This window comes from Mustela erminea, chromosome 8 (genome assembly GCF_009829155.1).
Source record: "Mustela erminea isolate mMusErm1 chromosome 8, mMusErm1.Pri, whole genome shotgun sequence".
Taxonomy (NCBI): Eukaryota; Metazoa; Chordata; class Mammalia; order Carnivora; family Mustelidae; genus Mustela; species Mustela erminea.
Genome location: NC_045621.1, coordinates 99658592 through 99683862, shown reverse-complemented (window position 1 = coordinate 99683862; position 25271 = coordinate 99658592). Strand labels below are relative to the sequence as shown.

Genomic DNA, 25271 nt, shown 5'->3' with positions numbered 1-25271 from the left:
CTCACACACCCAGTAATGTTTTACTGGATTTTGACCCATTGTGACTTACAGTATTTTGTGGATTTTGTTCTGTTACTTTGGAAATTGTTGGATTTTGTTCCAGTAAGTGTATAGGCTATCTACAGGTCAGCTAAATCATTTTAAGACTTTTAAAAATATCTTATTTTGTGTAGGTTTGGGTGATTCCTGCTGTGTGGCTAGTGTAGCTCTATTACAAAGGCATGACTCTGGTGGGCTATCTCCTCCACATTCCAGTATTCTGCCTGGTTGGAACTTTCAGCACATGCCAGCGCTCTTTAAGCTCTGTCCTTTGTCATTTACATGCTTAGCTAGGGGTTTTTTGCAGTAGACTCAGGGTGATTCCCTGAATCCCTATTAAGATTTCTCCTCCTCTCCAGTGTATTTGTCCATGTTTTCAACATTCCAAAAGCTTCAAACTTTCTGAACTCCAATGGCCATTCTCATTCTAACTCTGAGACTCTGACTCTGAGATACCATTACACTCTTCTTGGATTGTTCCTCATTGCACTGAAATTCCTAAAATGATTCCAGCCAGAAAGCCAGAGCAATTAAAACATTAATCTCAGTTGTCTCCCTTCTTCCAGGAATGAGAGTCCCAACTTGACTACTGTCACAATGCTTGAAAATTGGGGTTTTTTTAATATATTTTATCCAGTTTTCTCCCCCTCACTTTCTGGCAACAGGCTGTTTCTACTTTCAGTTATTCCATGGCCAGATCACAAATTTATTTTTTTAATTATCAGTGGCTTATCACCGATAATCCACTGTTAAATCCAAACTCCTTAGCTTGCCCCTATCACCTATATCCTTTCCTTTTTTTTTTTTTTCCTTAAATGTTTTGTTCCAGCCACATGGGACAACCTTTATCTTGCAAGTTTAAATATTTCATGTCTTCTTTTTAGTACATTCACATTCTTTTGCCTTTCTACTGACTTGCTTTCTTGCAATTATGTCCACTTCTGTTAGAGAAATTACCATATTCTATTAGAACCATATAATATTCTCCTGCCATGTACTCTAAATTCTATATGTGATTTCAGGCACACCAAACCACATTTTTTGTAAATAAGTGTCATCCTCTACAATACAAATTTGGGAAATTAGATGTTGTCAGAGGTTTATTCTATCCCTAAAATGTAAGAAGTTTCAGATTATCCAAATCCTGTATTTTCAAGGAACTGATCCTAAACATTTGGTTATAAAATTTAGAATGTGAATACCTAAACTCTGTATACTTTCATTAAAGACTCAGCATTTATAACCTAAGAACTATCATAAAAATGCAGGAAGCCGCTGTCACCTGATATTTGCTAACTACAATGAAGACAGTTTTTTGAAGAATAAATCTTAGTAAATTTTTACCTTTATACCTCTAATTACAGATCATCTTGTTGGCTGGCTTTTTTTTTTTTTTGAATAAATGAATAATTTGACTAACTGACAGTTGAACAAATGGATACAGCCAGAGGCACCAATCTGAGTATAATATACTAATAATTTCTCATGGTTTCTCTTAATTATCAAATGTCAGTGGCAAAAAATAAACCTAATTACATGTAAACTAATGACAGGAATAGAGGGGCAGCTGAGAAATTTTTACTTCTAAATCAAAGGCTACTCATTTATTCCTGGGGAAAAAAAGCAACCCATGGTCACAGGGAAGTAAGTTCTTTTTAAGCAAAGGAAATATAGTAAAGCCATTTTGAAAAATATTAAGAGCAGAGAGGTTTTTTTCCTATGATAAACTTGCAAAACATGTAATACACATTTTTTTTTTTTTTGGTGTAACAGTGTGAAGAGGAAGAAATGTTAAAGCACAGTTTTAAACATGGAACAGAAAAGAGAAGAAAATGAAAACAAAACTGAGAAGAAATAAAGAGGAAAGAAACTAGAAGAGAGAAAAGAAGTAAAGGGGAGTGAGAACAAGGATAGGATGGAGCAAAAGGAAACAAAGCATATATGCAAAATTAAGGAGAAAGCAAATGGTAGTGATATGAGACAAATGGCTTTTGAAATATTAAAAGTAAAATTTTTCATATTTATACCTTGTCTCAACTCACTGATCATTTTAATGAAGGGTTTCTTTTTCATTAAAAAAGTAATATATGGAAAAAAAGTAATAAATGTTCATTGTAGAACATAAGGCAAATACTCAAGAAGAACAAAAATCACCTAGAGGGCTGCTAGCCAAATGCAAGAATTTTAACATCTGTATTACTTTTTGAAAGTTTTAGATGCATTTTTAGTTTTGTTGGAGTGGCATAAACATTTGGACTCCTTAATCACTTGTAACTGTAGCTTAAACTTTTTTTTTTTAGATTCTACTTACTTGTTATTAACATATAATGTATTATTTGTTTCAGGGGTACAGGTCTGTGATTCATCAGTCTTACACAATTCACAGCACTCACCCTAGCATACACGCTCCCAAAGGTCCATCACCCAGCCACCCCACCCCCCACCCCCCTCCACTCTAGCAAGACTCAGTTTGTTTCCTGAAATTAAGAGTCTCTTATGGTTTGTCTCCCTCTTTGGTTTCATCTTGTTTCATTTTTTTCCTCTCATCCCCTGTGATCCTCTGCCTTGTTTCTCAAATTCCAATGTTTTACTCTGCATTTCTTCGATAACTATTGGGTTTAAAGTTGTCCAGATTAAATATTTTCATTTTTCTTTTTTAAATTTCTTTTGTATACCCTATTCTACTTCATGTGGCCCCCAATTGTGTTCCAATTAATTCATTAACAAAGATTAATCCATAATTCATTAACCAGAAGATTTACTTGAACCTGAATGTCTTTCAAAAAAGAAAATTAAGCACCTGACCACTGCTCACTTCTGTTTTTCTGGATGCTGAGATGATGCTTATAAGTGGGAAAATTAGAAAATATTTCATTATTTGCAGCAGAAATTACTAGGAAACAACAGTAGAAAAAAGTTAATTAAAATCAGATTGGAATTTTTTTTTAATTATTTTGGCATAATATGCAATATAACACAAATAGTTCCCATTTATTTAGTGCATCCTTGTTGCAAATATATCTCATCTTCATTAAAAATTCATTTGCTAATTTGCCTACAAGGAAATTGATCCTATGAGATATTAACTTGTTTCACATCTCACAAAAGGTTTATAATGAACTCATTTTGTATACTATTTTTTAATATACTGATCTTTTAATCTATAAAATCCAACCTTCTGTTTTATCCAATATACTGTTTTATTGTTACTATTGCTTTTAATACTAAATACATTTAATTTGCTCACCACAACCTCTTTTAAGTTTTATACTGTTAAGTAGAAACTAAACAATGTACTCACCTATTTCCAACCACACAAAACCCCATTACAAATTTAGTACTTTTTTTTTTTTTTCTAGAACAGGAGGAAGTCTCCATATATTGGTATTTGAAGAGTATCAATGGTCTTACTCTATTGTCTAAAAATAACATTGTCCTTCAACATTACAGTCTTATGCCTGCATCTTAGTTAAGTTTATACATCTAAGTAAAACTACTTAAATACAGGATGTGAAAGACAAAAAACAATAGAATAAGATGCCCTATAATGAGGGAAGGAAGCTGGAGGGAATCCATTTTAGAAAGGCTAGGTCTCTGTTTTTCTGCTAGGCCCCATTTCTATATTTTGCCTTTGAACAAGCCAAAGAAATTATGTTCTCACTTCAAGAGGAAAGCCCGAAAGTGAATCATTCTCTGAGTTTTGTCCTAGGCCTCAAGCATGTAATGATCTCTAAGAAGAGCTGGATCCAAAACGTGTTCCAGGAAATTTGCTTCCAACAAACTTCTGCTGACACTGGCATCAATACCTTCTACCTTCGATGATTCATGAAATAACATCTGTTACTCACCTGTTACCAACTTTAATTGGGCCTACCCTGGATTCCTAAAGGAACACACACCCTAGATCCTTTTCTAAAATAAATCTCTGATCCCAAGCACTGATGAGACTCATTCTCCTTTCTAAGTCTCCTAGACACTCTGTCTGCTATTCTTAAACTCTGTTTTCACTTTCTCCAACTCACATTTGATTTCTATCCTTTGTGAAGCCAAGGACCCTCTTGGCTGATCCTGCAGGAACCCCTCCTCCAACCTACCTTCATCAATTACAAATCCTATTTTGGAGTCAGACTACTTCTCATGATTCCTGGCTCTGCTACCTATTAGTATTAATTAAGCAAGTTATTTAACTTCCCTGTGACTCAGTTTCCTCTTCTTTAAAAGAGGATAATAAAATTAACTATGTCGGTGGTGTTCTGAGTTCATAAATACAAGCCTAATTTATTAGATCGTGGTAGCCTAATGTAAATCATTAGAGCATAAGAGTATTGATTGAATAAAATTGAAAAAAGCCAAAGAAACATAGGAAGAAAAGAAGGCAAGAAGCAATCTGGCTATTCATTTTTATGATTACCTCAACCCTGTATTTACTTACGTACTATACTATAATTTCATAAACACACTGACCATATTTTACTAGCAGTGTCCACCCAAACTTCATAGATGATGAATAGTTAAATACATAAAAGAATAAATGAATACATAAAACTAGGAAGCCCTGGATATCTGGAACAAATAGGATAGAGAACACATAACATACTTTTCATATTTTTCCCAAAAGTACACAAAAAGCATTGGAGGAATAATCTACATGAGGCCAAGGAAAAAAATGAGCCAGAACAGTAAGAGGCCCGTAGGCTGAAGTGTACCTAAATGAGCCTCATCAACCAGTCCTCCTTCAGATTAGGTAACAGTAGACACCCTGTTCCAGGCATGTGTGATCCAATTGTGGCTGTAACACGGCTCAAATCACTTGCTCAAACAGTCAAACTGATGGTATCTACACATCCTGCTCCATGGTGGAAACTCCTTTGAAAAAGGTTTTGTAAGAATATGACATTGAGAATAAGTAATACCTAAGACCAATGACCCCCATGACTATCCCACATTTTCATGTTTGTGTACTTACTTGCTGGGTTTTCCATGCTGTGTAGACTGACCACTGGGACACCTGGGCCTGGATTTTAAAAACATATATAAAAAAGTATGTATAAATATTTTAAATACATCTAAGTAATCATTATTGGAAAGGCTACATGAAAGAGTTATTTTTTTTCCAAATTGAAGCATTTCATAGTTAAAACAATGAAACAGAAACCAGATAACTGGGCAATTAAATTTCTATAGATCCTAAATCTCTTAACAACCAAGCCATTATTTTCAAAAATTTTTTCTAAAGACTAGATAGATTAGTTTAGCAGGACTTTGCTGATGTAAATATGTTTATTCACTTTTTTAAAACATTTGCTCTCAAACAGCCTTTCTTGATCAGGAATAAATGTTGACTCCCAATTTTATTTTCTAAATGAAGATACAATGCATAGCTTGTAAATTCATAATTTATAATTTAGTGAATACATAAATTTAGAATATCAAATCATATAGCTAGAGAAAAGTTACTCATGATAGTAATAGATACTGATCAAATAAATTTCATCAGAAATCATGTGTTACCTTTACAGAGCAGTAAGAAATGTTGATTCATAGGACTGAAACTGGCATCAAAATATGTACATTGTTCTTTCATAAAATTACATGAAATGCATTGACGATTCAATAGTCCTTCAGTAGATGCACTGGGGAAAGAAAAAGAAAATTAGAAACGGTACTATTCCAGGTACTTGAATGTGTGGCATCAATATTTAAGGATTAACATAAACTGAGGAGCTCCAGCATTACTTACATTGCAGTTCCCTGTAAATGATGACTTACTGTATAAATGCAAAGTCCATTTCCATTACTAATGTTAAGACATACACATTTTTCTTCTCTATAATAAAATCATGTATGCCTAGATATTTATAAAGTGTATGTATGTATGCATGTTTATAAATAAACTGATTTCCACAGGACTCAATGTAATTTATTCTTACCTGCCTTTTCTCTACAGATATTCCTTTAAAAACTTGTAAAAGGAATTGCCCACAGAAACTAGCATAAACTCGCCATCGGTAAATATTAGTTGAAAGAGCCAATACATGTTTTCACAAGCTATGCAAAGAATCAACCTCACAGTAGAATTAGGTATCCGTGTCAAATTTTTCCCACTAAACAGATGCACTGAAAACACTTGCCTTAAATACTTGCACTGAAATTTTTGGTAAAGGAAAGTAATTTTTGTATGATAATATAGTATTAATGATATACATATTTAGAGACCTCAGGGAAGTAGTTAAAGAGAAAAGCAATCATTTATTTTACATAGATTCTTAAGATTAGAGTGTTTGAGATATTTACTTAGGGTTAAATTTCCTATATAGAATCATTTATTTTATAAATAAAGATGAACTGTAAATTATGCCAACAGATGAAAATACTGGTGAAGCTGTGTTTTAAGCTGTTTCTTAAGCTTAAGACAAAATATTCTCAATTTCATTTGGAAATGAAATAGGATTTTGGCTATACATTTGTAAATGAACCTTAGTCATTTTGATGTGCAGTAAGCTGCATACATAGGGCTGGGAACAGGTGTATTGACACAGGCAACAGAAGCACAAGAAGCAATTGAGGATCAATGTGAAGTATAGTTCATAAACTCAAAATTTCACATTTGAAACATTCTGAGCTCATTATAACCCCAAATCTTCCTCCATCGGTCAAGGCAATTAAACACATTAACCAGTTTCACCTTTATGATAACTTACAAGGTAGTCATACCTGATTATTTCTCTTTAAAATTGCTATGTGTGTGTATATACCCTCACACACACACACCATAGCATTTGTCATTTTAATCATTTTTAAGTATATAGGTCAATATCATTAATTCTATTCAGTGTTTTGTAACCATCTCCACAGAGAGGATAAGAATGCGTGCCAGTTGTCCATAGCTACTTACATACCTTCATATAATTTTTCAGATTCAAGCTCCCCAGAGATTTGTTGGTCATTTCTCATTAGATTATGAAATTACTGAAATAAATGCCCATTTTGGGACAAAATTCTAAACTGTCTTTGGCTGCCGTTGTGATTCTGCAGAAAGGATCTCATCCCATAAATTTAGTCAACCAGTCATTATTTTTATGACCTGGACAAGACAATGATTGAATTTTCTGGGTTAAACATTAACATTATCTAACAGTCAAGCCAACTGGCATTTGCTGAGCTATTTAAGGGGAAATTTATTGGTACTACATTTTCTTTCTAACAGCCTACTCCACTAGTACGTTCATAGCTAGGCTGACTATTCTGCCTCAGTCACTAGAAAGTAAAGACAAGCACACAAATCTAAGAAGTCATTTTAATTCAGATCACATTTTGGGCTAATAAAGGGAAGGGAGATTGAGATAGTTCCATTGGTTGAAAATGGCCAAGTCTAAGCTTCTGTCACTTTTCTTTTAAGAGTTTCATAATATAAGAGAAATAAAACTTTGATGAAGTGGTTTCAGGACCTTAAAAAATGGCTCAGGTCTACCAGTACCAACCAGAGTATATGTTTCAAGACAGGCTTCCGGTCACCAAAAAGAAAAAAAAAAAAAAGTAATCAGTACTTTAATCAAAAACTCTAAACCGAAACTAGAATTAGTCTCTTTAAATAAAAAGCTTTTTTTTCCTTTTCTCATAGTCTGAGAATATGGGTTCTGGACTCTAAGAGAAAAAAACAAACAAAATACACCCAAAAAATGAACACAGAAATTACATACTGGGAGAGGTGATAAAAAATGAGATGTTTGTTTCAGATGAAAGCAATTTATGCATAAGTAAGTGTATGTGGTGAATTAAAGGGAGTTTAGGGTGTTTTAAACACGCATTTTTACTTTCAGAGGAAAGTCTAGGCTACTGGGTAGGAATCAGTGGTGACACTTCTTCAAACATGATGAATTTCTACTGAGAATATGCCTTGGCAGTTTTGACACTTTAAAAATGGATCTGTGAAATGGAAATCAGAAAGTGTATGTAAAGTCTAGAATTAATAAGTTGCTTGCCAGACAAAAATAAAAGTAATTCTTGTGAGGTCCTGGTGAAAGTTTCCAAGTGAAGAAACATTTTAATACTAAATAGGTATGACCTTAAGTACGTTTTATGAATACAACTTTCCATCTGGGAAAATTGGGCAGATGAAAACATTTCCCATCTACTGCTTTCTTTAAGCAATGAGCATTCCTGGCTTCAGTGACAATCTTACTAGGTTTTATACACTATGGGGGAGGGGAGGAGAAACACTTTCTCTTGATCTACTCTTCTAAGTGTTCACAGTGGTTTTATTTTGTTTGGGGGCAAATTACCAGTGTACAATATCAATGCACTGAAAATTGAAAATGAGCCTTAGCCATAGAAAAGTCCACTGAGGAAAATATGTAAATGCCTATGATGTGTGTAGAGATGATGTGTGTTGAGAGAAGCAAGCCTTAAAACAGTAACACAAAAATGGTATTTTGAGACTGCAAGCAGGTGAGGAAAAAAAGAAGGAACAGCTAGATGGTCTTCAGGTCCAACCCTTCAGCTCACAAAGGTTCCGAGCTGAGAGACTGGACCAAGAGTGTGAGGTTTCGTCATGTCAAAAAGAAGCTTCAGATTTTTCCATCCTATCATAAAGCTGTGTAGATGGCCATTGAGAAATCAACCTGTTCAGGGCAGTCCTCGCACCTTGCTTACCTGTACAGCTGCCTCCCTCTGGGAGAAGACTCTGTGCTCAGAAAGTAACTGCCCAGGAAAGAAGACAACAAAAACATCAGGCACAGATCAATTTTTGCCAGGCTGAGTTTTCACTTGAATTTTCAAACTGTCAAAGAACAGGCAAGAGCTGTTCTATTATTCAACCACAGAACTTGGGTCCATTTGGGAAACACAGCTTTTTTTTTCTCAAAATATCATCATATCACACTTTTCCGTGACCTCTGTCTGTGGGTCTGTGCACGTTTCTGTGCAAGTGTGTCTCTGGGTGATGGATAAGGAGAATCTTTAAAGAAAAAGTTGCTCTTTACATAGCCAGGTTGTCTGGACTAGGACCACAGTAAGCAAAACATAAATCAGGCAGAAAAGATTGCATTCGACAAGCCCTGACTTCCAACCTGACCAGAGAACCAAAAACACTCACATTTTTTGAGTAGTTTCATCGTATGCCAAGATCTTTATTACTTCCCAGTTTCCTGATGTCAGATGCCGCACGGTAATTTGCTCACTTTTACTCTGCAAAGAAATAGAAAATATTGATTTTCTTTTTTATTTAAACAGCATTTCTCTGGTCAACACAAAAGTACTGACTGCCTGTGTCACTTTTAATTCTGTAATTCTCAGCTAACATTCAGTTTCTTGTTTTCAGTCTCAAGAATGCACACACATTCCTGCAAACATTGACCGGGGTAGGATAGAGCCTTTTCTACTATACTGTAGGAAAACCATTCAAAAAACCCCTCTAGGTGAAGCCTTCCTCTACATCATTTTGACACAGGATGTCATCTTGCATTTGGTACAGACACAGGACTTTGGTAACTCTCATCTCAAATGACTGGCAACTGTGCAGTTTGGACAGCTTTAAATAAAACACTGCAGAACAAACTTTATTCTAAATATATCATATAATAGTATATTGCATATAGTATATTACATATCCTATTATATGAAATCATATAATACTTTCAATTTCTAGAGCATATTAATCACTTTAAGATTTACTATTTTCCCACAATAACTTACTGCTGAGATTAATTCATATTGATGTTTGTAGCCATAGTTTGATTTCACTGTAAATTGTATTTTATATGAATATAACAAAATTTATGTTTTACTGACAGTTGAGCATTTACAAATATTTGCTCTTAAATACAAGTTGCCTATAAACAATTTTATTGAAGTCTCTTCATGCACATGGCAGGGTTTCCTTGAGAGAACACCAGGAAGGGGCATTGGCCATTAGTACACATGTCTTTTACCTAACCAGGTTGTGACAAAATATTTTCCAACTTTATCTCTATTTACAGTCTACTGCGTTACAGTCAATACATGTTTTCATTGCTCCACGTCTTTATCGCTTCCTTACCAACATTAATTTCCTGGGACTTTTTTTTTTTTTTTCTCAAATTAATGAGCTTGAAATCATATCATTCTTTTTTTTTTTTTTTTTTTTTTTTTTGTGCAAAATGGTGGTTTATTAAAGCCCGGGGACTGGGCAGGAAGAGCTGCTGCCCCGGGTTGTGAGGGATGGCAGATTATGTACCCTGTGGTGGGGGGAAGGTGAGGGGAAGGGAAGTTTCAACAGAGCTTTCATATGCTAAAGAGGGCCTACAAGGTGCGGGGATACCAGAGGCTTGATCAATGCTGTCTTTTGGCAAGCAAGCCATTAACATCAAGATAGCTCTACGCCCCTATTCATTTTCTTTTTCAAACCTACAGAAAGACCAAATGAAAAGTACACAAATATCCATAAGATCATCACCGAGACTCACCAAAAGTCAACCTGTTGGATATTTGCCCCTCCCTCTTTTGTTGTTTGCTGAATCATTTAAAAGTGAGCTGCAAATATCAGGATACTTTTGCCTTAAATACTATGTCTCAAAATTAAGACCATCTTCACATGTAAGCAAGTCACATATCATACCTATAAATATTAACATTAACTCATCTAAATATGTAGTCTATACCCTAAGTTCCAGAAGAGCCCCAAGTAACCCAAATAACTTTCTATATACATATATAATGTATTTCATGTTTAAATGTATCTAAATACATAATTTATATATTTAGATAAAACATGTCTCAGTCAAGGTTTACGTATCATATTGGATTGTCATCTCTATAGTCTCAAAGAAAAACATTTGTCCTTTTTGATTTCTACAACATTGTCCATTTTTTAGACTCCTGGTCCAGTGGTCTTAAAGAATATTCAGCATTTTGGATTTGTCTGAATTTTTTCTTATGCTTTAATTTAGGCTCAATATTTTTAGCAAAAATATTACAGAAATGATATCAGATACTTCTTTTGCTTCATATTAGGAAACATACCACTACATATCTTGCCTCTCATGACAATGCCATTTACATGGTAACTGTGGGATATAGTCATTGGAAAAATACATTCTGCTTTATAATTAAAAGTGGGATGGATACTTGAACATTATGTGAATACCTTTGTCTCCATTAACTTCACTCAGTAGGTTTGGCATCCATTCATGACCTTTCTCTGAATAAATTACCATCTCAAAGTGATTTTCTAATTCTAACATCACTTTTATATTTATTAGGTGGCATACTTCTGTAAAAACAACTTCTACTCTTTCTCCTTGTGTTTATTCCCATTCTCTTTCTTCCTACTCTTCATATTACTATACAGTTAAGCATGTTTAATGCAATGTTACATTCCATTACTGTTGTTACTCTTTATGATGCTGAAATTGTCAAAATGAGGTTAGCAGGGACTCCTTCAAGTTAACCTCTCTATTCTTTGGAAATGCTTACATTGGTCTTTGAGCACTTCCATGTTTACACACAATCACATGTTCGTAGATATTTTACTTCCTCTACCTCCAACTGTAAGCAGTAATTTCTCCATGGAGTTTCTTCTACTGGATTATGGTATTTAAAGATACAGGGTTATGTGTGCTCATACTACTCTATAGTGTTATTAGTGCTGGGCCTTTTTAGAAGAGACTGATGGATAGAGAGAAAGATTTCCCTGTTTCTCTCCCTGTGCGTGTGTGTGTCCTTAGTATTATCTTCAATTCAAATTCATATCAGTTTGATTTATATCCAGGTGTATTTACTTCTCTTAGTATTTCAACATAGGTTTTGTTGTCCTCACTTTTTGTATTTCATTTTCTTTTAAAAATATGTAGATGGGGGACACCTGGATGGGTGAGTTAGTTAGGCATCTGCCTTAGGCTGAGGTCGTGATTCCAGCGTCCTGGGATGGAGGCCAAGCCCGGCTCCCTGCTCAGCAGGGAGTCTGCTTCTGCTTCTGCCCCTCCCCTCCACTCTTGCTCTTTCTCTGGCTCTCTTCCTCGGTAATAAATAAATAAAATCTTTTTTAAAAGGAAAAAAAATGTAGATGGTTCAAACACACTATATACATATATAGATAGATAGATCTATATCTATATAGATAGGTAGATATATAGATATATATATAATATATATATACATATAGAAATTTTTTTATTAGGTTCTCATCCTTTTTGGGGGGAAGCTTTTTATACTTAAAACATTAATATTATATAACTATAAATATAAATAGTTACACATATACATATAAATCAGAGTATAGGAGGTGCTCCATTGTTCTAGATCTTCCAACTTTTTATTAAAGGTTTTATTTATTCATTTGACAGAGAGAGAGCACAAGCAGGGGGAGCAGCAGGCAGAGGGAGAAGCATGACTTGAGCTGAAGGCAGGTATTTAACTGACTGAGCCACCCAGGTGCCCCTTCTTCCATCCTTTTTTTTCTTACATAGTCCCCTGTGTACCTTAACTAGCTTCCTAAGAAACACATCTCAAGTAATACCACAGTAATTAACTCTGTATATATGCTTGTATTTAACATGTAGAGAAGTATTGTCATGATGTACTCCTCCATAAGGAAAGTATCATTTTGTACATCCACCAGCAAGGTATAAGGTACCTATTTTGCATTTCTCTTTGGAAAAAAGTTGAGCATGAGATATACATATGTATGTATATATGTATAAGACAACATATATAATCTGTCATTTGCATCATTACAAATAAGATTCAGTCATTATCTCTGCTAATGTTTGTCTGTATTATCTATTAGATTTCTTTGGTTTTGGTCTTTATTTTTAAGGAGCTCTTTATATCCATTATGTGAGATGTTAGCTGCAGATATGTTCTCCCGATTTGTCATTCTGTGCTGACATCAGTTATGGTACTGTTTTTCCCAAAATTTTTTTCTAATCTTTATGTTATCAAATTTACCATTATATTCTTACATTGTCTCTGTATACTGGTGCATAGTTTAAAGGCTTTCTTCAGTCTAAGGTTATTAATAATTTTATTGGTGTTTTCACCTTGTACATGTAAGGTTTTATTTCTCAAAGTTAAATCTCTGATGTTAGAATTATGATGGTAGTGTGTAACTACTTTTATCTTTCCTAATGATACTCAATTTTTCCAAAACTATTTTATGAAAAAATTCACTTTTTCCAGTACTTTGAAATGTCATTTTTATCATATATTAAATTACCATATGTGTCTAAGGCTATTTCTGTATTATCTATGCTTTAGTCTCTGTTAATTCATGTCCCAAAACCATACATTCTTAATTACAGATTTTTTTAATATCTATATTACTTAGAATTCACCCCTTCTCACTATTTTTTCAGGATTTTCCCAGATATTATTTGATAAAAATTAGCATATCTCATTCAAGCATATAAAAACTTGCTAGAAATTTTTAGTGGGATAAAATAAAATTTATAATTAATATTTGTTATTGATACATAATACTCTTTATGGTCTTCAGTCATTTGAACCCAGAACAGGGATATTTTCCTATTGTTCAAGTCTTCTTTATGCCTTTCAGAAATATCTTAATGTTGTCCTCAAAGAGGTTCTGTACATTTTGCACACTTCATATATATTTCATTTTCATATTCATTACTGTTTGATGTTAATGAGTATGGCTTTTTATTCCAAATCCTTTCTAAATGGTTATTATTTGCAAATAGGAACACTATTCATTTCCATATACTGAGTATCTATACTGCTATCTCACTGAATACTTCTCCAAATCTATGGCTTATGGTTTTCATCATATTTTCATCTGATTTACACGAATGCTTTCCAAAGCAATATTGTGGAGACAGTGTGCATGCTTTCTTGTTCCCAACCTTAATGGGAATGCCACTCTACTGGGTTATGGACTGAGGCATATGCATTTTATCATTTTAAGAAATTATCTACCAATTCCTATATTTTAAAGTTTTTTAAAACCAGGAATTGGTATTAAATTTTATAACAGGCCTTTTTTTTATAGCAACTATAAAGAAAACCAATGCTATATAACAATTCAAATTGTGTTGCCATTACTTTTGAAAGTCTGGTAAGATTCTCTTATACAGTCCTGTGGACCTTGGTGTTCCTTTGTGGTGTAGTTCTTTGATGATATTTTATTTCTTCTGTGTAATTAGTCAATGTAAGCTGTCTGACTCTCTTGGGGCAGTTTTGGTTAAATGTATTTCCTCATGAAATTGTTCATTTGGTCTAAATTTTCAAATTAATTGGCAAAGAGTTCTGCAAAGTACTCTCTCAGGATCTATTAAAATGCCCTTTGTTATTTCCTACCAGTCATTTCTAATTGTGTGTGTTTTATTTCTCATTTTTTCCTCAGTTGGGCCAGCTTGTGTTTTGTCTGTGTATGTGTGTGTGTTTTCTTTTTATTTATTTATTTATTGATTTATTTGATAGAGAGAGATCACAAGTAGGCAGAGAGGCAGGCAGAGAGAGAGGGAAGAAGCAGGCTCCCTGCCGAGCAGAGAGCCCGATGCGGGGCTCGATCCCAGGACCCTGAGATCATGACCTGAGCCGAAGGCAGAGGCTTTAACCCACTGAGCCACCGAGGAGCCCCCATGTGTGTTTTTCCAAGAGAGCAAACATTATTGTTTTTTATTAGTTCTAAATTTGTCTTACTTTGCTGGTATTTTTTTAGCCATTTGGGTTAGGAATTCAACTCATTTAATTTCATTCCTCCATTTTAGTTGTTATAAGTTTGTATAGCTATGAGTTTTATTCTGACATCTGATTCTGAAGAAGGTATTGTCATTCTTGTTATTGCTATTGTATAAATTTGACAAATCTGAAATTTCTAAGTAATTGTTTAATTGAATTTACTTTTAAAAAGTTTGCTAGCCAGAAAGCTTGTTAAAAATGTATTCTTGATATCTAGGCCTATTACCTTGTGATCATAGCATGCTTTCATGTAAGTTCTAGTTTACAGAATTTATTGAGCCTTTAAACTACATGTTCAACTTCAGTCAGTGTTCCCTTGAACACTGAAAAACTTGAAAAGGATTTATCTCACAAACACACACATATATACACACATACATATGTACATATATAATGTGGTTAATAGAATAAAATAGAAAATAATACAATAACATTACAATATATATTATGTATAACATAATCAACATATATACATATAAAAATCATATAATGTGATTCACTTTAGACCAAGGATGGTACAAGAAGGCTTTCACATTATCAAGTAGCTTTTGTGCATTTCCACTTTATGAAGGTAGCTACTGAACTATCCGAGGCATAGATCCAGACATTTCTAACTATTATACCTTCCTTGTGATTTATGCCATTGAACATTATAAAGTATCTTCTGCTCTTCTAAATGCCTTGGGGCATGAAAACTCATCTTGTCTAGCATCAGTATTTAGCTTTTCTAAATCCCTTTTTAAATGTGTATTTTCAAAAAGACTGAATTGCATTAATTTCAAAAACCAGTATGAGAAACATTTTCTTAAAAATTTTGGTACATAAGTTAAGCCAAATTACACTTATTGGGTATGACTGATAACTTTTGAAAATTTCTTTCATATTTTATATTATGGATATCACATTTAATGAGTTTTTATATTATGGATATCACATTTAATGAGTTTTTATATTATGGATATCACATTTAATGAGTTTTTTGTAGGCAGTTTTTGTAATATTTTTAAATGTTCTGAAATCTAGTGCAGTTTTGTTTTATTTTTATACATTATTAATGTACTAATAACTTTAATAATGCTCTTACCACCACCCCCCCAAAACTATCTTTTCTTTCTTTACCATTTTTTGTTGTTTGGGTTTATTGCTGGGTTATGGTTTTAAATGCTACCTTTCTTCTACTCTTCTTCTCCTCTTTTTTAAGAAATCTAATTAAATGTCAATTCATATTATTTTCCTATCTTAGCAATTTCTGATCCTCTCTATTTGTTTACTCATTTGTTTCCATTTATCTTCTTGATACCCACTAGTATATTTTCAGCAATACCTGTTTACTCTTGGTCATCTTTCAATTAATCTATTAGTTACTATTTTGTACTATTTTTTTTCAGTTTCCTTCCCAAAATCTGTTATGGTTTGGTTTACAACTTTTCTTTCTACTTTATGAAGGCTTTTCTGAGTTTTAAGTCTCACATTTGATAATTTTGTATCTACAAGTACTTATTTAATGATAATTAATATTTAAGTTTAACTGACAAAATATCTTATTATTTCAGGTATATATCATAGTGTTTCAATATTTTTACATGTTAGGAAATGATCCACCGGTCAAGTCTGTTTGCTACCTGTCAATATACATAGTTTCAATGCTGATTTTTAGAAGGAATATAATCAATGATCCACTGTAGACTGTACTAAATTACCTAAGTTTTTGGCGAATGCCTTTATCAGCTTAAAGAATTTGTCTTTGTTCCTATATTTCTAAGATTTCTAAATGTGGATTTTGTGGAATTTATTGGAGCCTGTTTCTACATCTAGAAGACCATTCTATCTTTTTGTGTAGATGCAAATGCAATGAATTAAATTATTATTTACATTTTAAGCAAACTTAGCATTCCTGTGTGAAAAATAATAGCATTTTTTTTTTTAAATCCACTGAAGAATTCAATTTGCTACAATTTGGTTTAGGAGTTCCTAAGTGACCTCTAATTGTCCTTTCTCATACTATCTTCATTTGGTTTTGGGTACAGGATGATACTTGTATCATAAAATACACTAAAAAAAAGTCCATCTTTTTCTATTTTCTGAATGTGTTTTTATACAATTTAAGTGTGTGCTTCTTGAACATTTTGAGTATTTAGTAGAGCCCACCTTTGAAAAACACCTATACTTGATGTGGAGACATTTAAAAACATTGTTCCATTACCTTAATGATATGGGACAACCAGATTGTTTCTTAAATCAGATTTGGTAATTTTTTTCCTAGAGTTTATACATTTCACTCAAGTTTTCAAATTTGTTGGCTTGAAGTTATTAATAGTATTTTAAAATACATTTTTAAACCTACAGTTTTGCTTTCTTTTTCATTACTTATACTTCGGCAGTTTTCCCACTTTTTAAATTAAACTTAATAGACATTGTAGGTTTAATTTTTCTTTTTTTGCAAAGAGCCAAATATTTGTTTTGCTAAGCCTCATTATTTTACCTTTTCTCTTTCACTAAACTCTACTACTGTATTTTTCATTTCTTTTCTTCATTTGCATTTATTTTGTTTTTTCTAAATTCTGATATTGAATGTTATATAATACCTAGTTCCTTTTATAGATTATATATTACATTTATGTATATAATATAGTATATATATTTCCTACTAAACCCATGAATAATGCAGGAATTATACTTTATTTCCAATGTATGGCTTTGGGACAGTTATTTATGTTGGAACTCACCTCTAATTCAATTGGATTGTCTTCTGAGAATGCAATACATTAGGTGAGTAATACTTCACATGTGTCTTGGTATAAATACATCCAGAAACTGAGGGTTTTGATATGGGAGAATCTTATTATAATATCAATTTTTCCATACTATTGGAAGCAGAAACTAAAAGGGCGTTCTGCTCCACTACATATAGGTAGTACTAGAATTTTCCTTCAAAAATTCTCAATGTCTTATTGGTCTGTGTCTATATTAAGACATCTCTCTAAATCATCTATTCCTTGTTTAAAAGGAATTCTCTAGACTTTTAGCTTTTTAACATCAACAACAAACATATGGCTTCTTTAACTTGTTTTTTGCATACTATCTGACACATTACAGTGCATTATAAGTATTTGCTGAATGAAAGAATAAATGCAAAGATGAAACCAAATTTCTGTGATTTGAGGCAGACATGGACCAAAGGCTTACATAGAGTTCTGAAGTCATATTTTTTTTTTTAAAGATTTTATTTATTTATCAGAGAGAGAGCGGGGGAGAGAGTGAGCACAGGCAGACAGAATGGCAGGCAGAGGCAGAGGGAGAAGCAGGCTCCCTGCCGAGCAAGGAGCCCGACGTGGGACTCGATCTCAGGACGCTGGGATCATGACCCGAGCCGAAGGCAGCTGCCCAACCAACTGAGCCACCCAGGCGTCCCTGAAGTCATATATTTAATGGCCAAATTCCCATAGGTCAACATTACCAACAGATGGTTTTCCTTACTCATTTTCAGACCCTGCTTTGAATGAGCCAAGGACAGGATACTAAGATCTCAAGGTTTTAGTGCATCTTTAGTTCATCTTTTAAGATGAACAACATCTCAAAACATTAAAAAGTAAAGAAATGTTGCTCTATATTTGTACATATCTAGAGATGCCTTCGGTTCAAAGAATTCTAGGTTGATTATATTTTCGATTGTTTTCAGAAAAATTTTGTTATTTGTAGGTGTATGCTTAAGGATAGAAGAGTATCCACATTACAAGTGATCATGAGCAAAAATCCAGTGCTTTGAGACAATGCCTGTACACAATGTATACAAGATTAAAACTGTACATTATTAATTTCAGTAATATATCTATCATAAAATATTATGCTTCTAATTTAGGACCAAAAGTTCCCTTGTTGGAAGCTTTAACAGTAACCTCACAATCATTCAAATTTCTCTGTTTGCTTTATATCCAACAGGGCAATTCTGGGCTATGGAGTAAGTTAAACCTCATTTCACATATAATAGCAGACCCTATCTTTTATAGTTCTATAGTTATAGTGCTAAGACTCAACTCTTTCCCAGTAATGCATATCAGATTATATCACTGCAGTGAGCATATTACTTTTGATCTGGACTTCAGGTAAGTAATTGTAGTGCAAATCAGAATACAGTAGATGGCCATATAGTAAGTTCAAAATAAGTATCAGGGAACTTGACTAGATTTCACGAGCGAGGTGTCTGTATCTGTTTTCAATCCACCTTCAAAAGACAAGCATTTGTGGCCAAGAAAATTTAACAAAGCAGGAAATAATAATAATTTTTGATGCACAGTTCTTCCCATGCAACCATGGTCTCTATATTATTAAGTTCTAGAACAGAAAAAAAAAATGATTATGGATATGAAAGCACAGTGGACTTTTGACAAGGGCAACATGGCCTTTAAATTAAACTCATATTTCACTTTTAATTTTAGAATAAATAGCAATAGAACTAATTATTTCCTTCACTAGAGTGGTGACAATCTAGGATGCAGATAAAGTGTTTTTATTCCCAAATAAAATTTGGGAATAAGACATCAGACTCCATTAGACATCAGACACATCCCCTCAAATTGGTATAGATTTTTTTCTTACTCAGAAAAATTAAATATTAATCTTATATTTCTATTTAAAAATTTGAAAGATATTGGTATCAGTAAATTTTAATAATGCATGTGCTTTTTACCTGATTACACACTGCTCATTTTAATTTCTTATATTAAATTCTATTGAACTTCTACAGCTTCTAAATAAGTGAAATATTGTGGTGCTTAAAAATAGCGTGCTTTAATTTACTGTCTATTTATCACATGAGGTGAGCTAATTGTTTTCAGACAATGTCCTAATCAGACGCAGTAGTGAAATTTAATGAAAAAAATTTATTGGGTTGATTAGGTGATAGAATTGTGAAATGGGGGCATGCCATTTTCTGCAGTATTTGTAATGAATAATGGCATTTAAATTTGTTCCAAGTGAAATCATCAGCTCTCATGAGCAAAACTTTCTATTGCTGCAAAGAGAAAGAGAATGGATTCACCAACATATGTAATTTTTCATTTAACACAATTTAGGAAGATGACAGGGCAATTCCTTATGTTTATGAATTTAAACCACTTAACATGATTGAAACTCTGCTTACTCCATATTTGAGAGAAAAAGGTAGCCATGTTTTTGACAGAAACCTTTTACTTAACTGCAGCCTGCATTACAGGGTGTGGGATTTCGAGTTCCAGATAGGGCAACTCAGAAGTTAAAGGCCTCTGTAAGGAATACTGTGGAGGGGAAAGAGGAAGGGAACATTTCTGAAGCAGGCACAAGTTTAATGGTCTGAGGTAAAGAAATTCTGCATCACTTTTTGGTTCAGGAAATACATAAATTGATATTAATAATACATACTGCATATTCTACTCAAAAGAACAATTACTTTAACTATATAGATTTTTAGAGAAGCCAGTTTTTATTTTCATTAATACTTTAAAAAGTAGAGAAATTATACTATCACATATTCATACTGAAAGTAATGTAGAAATAAAAGTAATATATGTATGTATATAGATATATTAGTATATATTTCTAAGCTCATATATATTCTATATATATATACATAGAATATATATACACTATATGCACTATATATATACATAGAAAGAGAGAGAATAGAAATATTTTACTTTTCATAAAGGAATTCTAGTTCTGTTAATCAAAACTAAATAAATAATCCGTAATATAAAGTAGTTTCTTATATAGTGACATATAATTACAGCAAATTACAATACTGGTTAAGTATCTATGTACAGTCAACTAAATATTAATCTTCTAAAGAACTTTTTCAAAATTATGTAGCATTAGGAGAAAAGTATGCTTTAAATTAGAATTTAAAATATGAGAATGAAATACTATAGTTTATATAAAATTATAATCTTGTCTAAAATGAGGAAACTACATAAATTCTTTCTACTTTTATTTTTTGAAATTACTTTAGGAAAGATCAGTCACTTCTGTAAATGAGAAAAAAAGAACACTAAAATATTTGTTAATGACCACCATCACCCTTTATAATGAAATAGCCTCAAAGACTAATTACATAGCCTGATCTCCAGCTAATAGGTTTTATCTACCTACTTGTGAAGGAGAGCAAAAGGTTTGCAAAAATTTACTAATTTCATTTAGTAAGATACTTCAACAGATAAATATATTTTCAGTCAGTGAGGAAGCTCTCAAATATAGCTAAGTATCAAATACTGCAAGGGTGGTCACCCTGCCTGTTGGCTATTCCTGTCAGTTCTCACTTTCAGTATGTCAAGGGAAGAAAGAGAAGGTAAAAAGTCATCAATGCTAGTATGCATTACTGTTTAAGACTATAAATTATTATACTATTTTTGGACAGCCAATTTGGAACTGAGTATCAAAACCTAAACAAATACGTATGTACACATATGCTTTGCCTAGGTATCTTTTGATATCTTAAAATATATTTTTGTGGTAATAATCACAAATAAGTATTTATATATAAGAATATTTATCTCTGAATAATTTCTAGTATCAAAATTAGAGTAATTTTAATGATTAAATTGATTCATTTAAAAACAATAGAGTAAATCTATTTGGCAGAATGTTGAACAGCTATTAAAACCATACTTAAGAATAACATTAAATATTAACATAATAATGATGTTAAAACGCTTATAAATTTTTCTTTAAATACAAAAATATATATATGAGCTTTGAATACAATATTTAAGGGAAATCAATTTTTTTAATGTTAAAAGGAATTCAAACACATACACCAATTGATGTATAGTGTGAGAGTGTGGGGTGATGAGATTGGGTTTGATTTTAAATTAGTTCAGTTAATTCAATTTAGAATTGTAGAAGTCTTTATAACATATATATGTGTCAGAATGGTAATCATAAAAGATTAATAAAGGAGCTTTTTTGTAAGCTATTTAAAAAACTGAGGCAAAGGAATTCAAACTATTCACTAAGACTGGGTGAGTGTGTAGACTTAGGCATAACTTACAGTTGTCTAACCACTGACCTCTAACTCATTAACAAAGTAGATTAATTTCATCCACAATGCCAAAATATCCATAAATAATCATGCAGTCATGTTTATTTCTCAGTGAAGCAAGCCACAGAGTCCCTGAACTGCAACCAGAATAGATCAAAATATTTTCTACTTCAATGAAAGCTTTGTTACAATCTTCATATAGAAGAGGAACAAAGTAAACACATCTGCTCTGTGAGGTTGTTCTGAACATTTCAGAAATAATGCATTAGCCTGCATGTCAGGATCATTTGATAGGGGACAGAAGGTATTTCTTCCTAAGGCTTATAAAGGAACTTCTGTTAGGTTCATAAATCTCAGTTCCTACATGCCAGCATCAGCACCTCCATTCCCTCCCAATCCAACACTTTTTCAAAGACACTCTTTGTCTTCTCAATTTGTTGAATAGATTGTCTTCTTGGAATTATATATTTAAAGATGTATTACACATCTTTCCTTATCCTTCTTTCCCTATCTTATAAATATTTATAATTTGTATGTAATTTTGACCACCTGGGTTCTCACCCAATTTCTTGAATATAAAATACTGGAGTTTAAAAATTTAATAAAATGTCACAGTCAATTTTAAGATTTGGAAAGTGTGGTTCATTATTTTTGGCCAAAATATCTTCATAGTATTTATGATAACAAAGTTTACTATTAGCTAGCTAGAATTAATCAGGTAGAACAATTTGCTAGTGAAGGTTCCTCCAGTTCACATTTTTAAAAAAAAGGAAATAAAAGAGTTCCCTTAGTCCTACCTATCTGATATAATCATTTTACTAGATATAAAATTCTCAAAGTTTATGCACTTATAGATACATTTATTTAGGATATAAATGAGATCACATTATGTATTAGTCTATAATCTGTTTTTCCAACTTAATGATACACTATAAAAATTAATCTACATCTCTATTGTAGAAATTATACATATTGCAAATTATTTTTTTAGCTTTGATTAAAATTAAAATTAGGACAATTATTTTAATAGGTACAGAGCTTAGACAAGTGTTATATTTAAACTACCAACACAAGGTTTTGAGAATTCAAGGCACTGAGTTGCTGAACGTAAATATGTATGTAGATAGTGATAAAAGTTTGAGAATATGCGTAAGGCTTGATGGTTCTAAGGACCTAAAAGTAACCAGGTTGTTTAGGGATCCTTTGGCACATGTATATTTACTCTATATTTTGTAAGTATGAAGTTGATTCTTGGCTAGTTTATAAACTCTCCAAGAGTATTCCAATTTAGCCACAAAGTTTTACCTTTATAAATTTTCTTTTACCTGTGACTGAGATGTTTATTAATCTGATTTTGAAGGAAACTAGTTCTCTTGAATATTTGTTATTGACCATTACATTCAGATTGACTCATTAACCTTGTCTTATTTCAACCATTTCTGAATTCTCTGATTTTTCAATAATTGGATAAAACTGTATAAACTATTCACTGTTAACTCATTTGAAATTTAAAGCCTTTCCTTTTTATCAGAAAGTCTGTAGAACTATAGCACAGACTCTGTGTCTTTATCCTGGTTTTTCAAATGTGCATTATATTTCCTTGTATATACAATAATGTATTCAGTTGTTCAATTTTTTGATGGACATTTAGTTTGCTTCAAGTATTTAAAATATTCATAGTACCTTGAAAATACTTCTTGTACAAAATAAGGACTATATCTTTTGTTGAATGAAAAATTTTCTCTAGTTTGACCTAAAGTCTATGAAAATAGGGGGTGGGTAATTTTCATGTATTCAATTCTATATCCCAAGGCCCTCACCTCTTAGCACATGTGTGTGACTCACAAAATTCTACTGAGTGCTCAGACTGTTTTGTGGGAAGGTACAATTCGAATTTATAGCTATGGAGGGGGATCCTCTTCCTAAAGCATAGTCCTTGGGTTAAATATATGGCTGGACTTAACAGGCATTAACTGTAGGTTCAGAATATGCCACAGGAACTGTACCTTCGTGAGCAGGACAGCAATGACACTAAATGAAAGAAGCCAGCACTTACCTGAACAAGAAACATTGCTATGTGGTGAAATTCTCCACGGCCCCCTTGCTTCACAGGAACTGTCATAAAGAATTTGCTGCCATCTCTAGAAAAAACCGGCTCCTCATTCTAAAACACAAAAGTGCATATAATGATCTCAGGATTGTGCTTTGTGTTGCCAACCATTGCTAATGGGTCACACCATTTTTTATTTAGAATTCGTTTGTGAAAAGGTCAAGTTAGCTCTAAAAATTATCTCTAAAAATAATGAATTTTTATAATATAATAATATTATATAATATACAATATATATAATATATTATAATATATATATAATATAATAATGAGAACTAAAAGGCTGCAACACTGGAAGGAATCCACTGAAAGTCATTTAATTCAAACTTATCATCTTCACTGTTCACCCTTCCAAAAATACACACACACACACACAAATGCCCATTTGGTGATTTTTTAATTAAACTCTAGTGGCATGTTAAATCAATAGAATTATTTTCTGAAAATTAAATGATGGAAGCTATACATATAGATTGCTTTCCTTTTCCTCCAGGGAAAACATTAAGAAAATGGATTTGCCTGACAGAGCACTGCGTTCTTTCCTAGTGGATTAGTGAAAGTGATTATACACATGGTAAAAGAAAGACTTTGCTATGGTTTCTTTTGTGGGTCTTTAAAGTGGCCCACAAGTTCTTTCAGGTGATCTGGCCCTGCACTCTCTTTCTGATCTCCTCTCCTTTGGTTCTCCTGTTTCCTTATCGTGCATGCTCGGGCTCCATGGTCTTTGCACTTTTTATTCCCTTGGTCTGGTTCTTTCTTTTTATCTCTTTCGTATGTTGTCTCTATGTCACCTTATCAGTGAGGTGCTTTCCATTTACCCCTGTAGAGGGAGCTCTTGGAAGCAAGATCATCCACCTCTATCTGAATCCCTCATGCCCTTTTACCTACTTCCTGTTTCTTTCCTTAACACCTAAAAGCATGTATCATACTATACTTCAGGCAGGTATGCATTTTTTTTGGAGGGGGTAAATGTATGTATGTATGCAAGTGGGCAGGTGGATAGGCAAGTAGGCAGTGTTCCTCTGGAATGTAAGCTCCATGAGGGTGGAACCTTGTATTCTTTGCTGCTCTATCTACAGCACCTAGACAATGACTGTCACATAAGTTGTGCTTAGTACTTACTTACTTAATGAATAAATTAATGACTTTTTAATAAAATCAAGAGTCTGATTTTAGTTTCATTAGTGAGTTCATCCCTCGATAGAAACAGAAGGATAATATTTTCCTTGTCTACTTCATGGACACTGAGGAAAATATAAGATGATATATGTAAAATTTTAAACTCTGAAGTAATACACAACTCAAGGATGAAGACAATACATTGCTAGGCATATAATAAATACTGACAAGATACCTGACATCTTTCAGCTATCATAAAGTCAATAATTCTGTAGGTTCCGTCTCTTGCCCTCTGGGATCTCTCTTTTGGCCTTT

General features: G+C 32.9%; 1 protein-coding gene across 5 annotated transcripts in view; it reads right to left on the bottom strand.

Moving 5' to 3' along the window:
• Window positions 1-25271, bottom strand: part of DPP10 (dipeptidyl peptidase like 10) — a 1361251-nt gene that overhangs the window by 49867 nt on the left and 1286113 nt on the right. For all 5 annotated transcript variants that reach the window (XM_032353837.1, XM_032353835.1, XM_032353834.1 and 2 more), the window contains 5 exons: window positions 23784-23891; window positions 9134-9225; window positions 8692-8739; window positions 5551-5672; window positions 5006-5053 (listed from right to left, as the gene is read on the bottom strand). In XM_032353837.1, the coding sequence (XP_032209728.1) occupies window positions 5006-5053; window positions 5551-5672; window positions 8692-8739; window positions 9134-9225; window positions 23784-23891 (418 nt within the window). The remainder of the gene's footprint in view (window positions 1-5005; window positions 5054-5550; window positions 5673-8691; window positions 8740-9133; window positions 9226-23783; window positions 23892-25271) is intronic.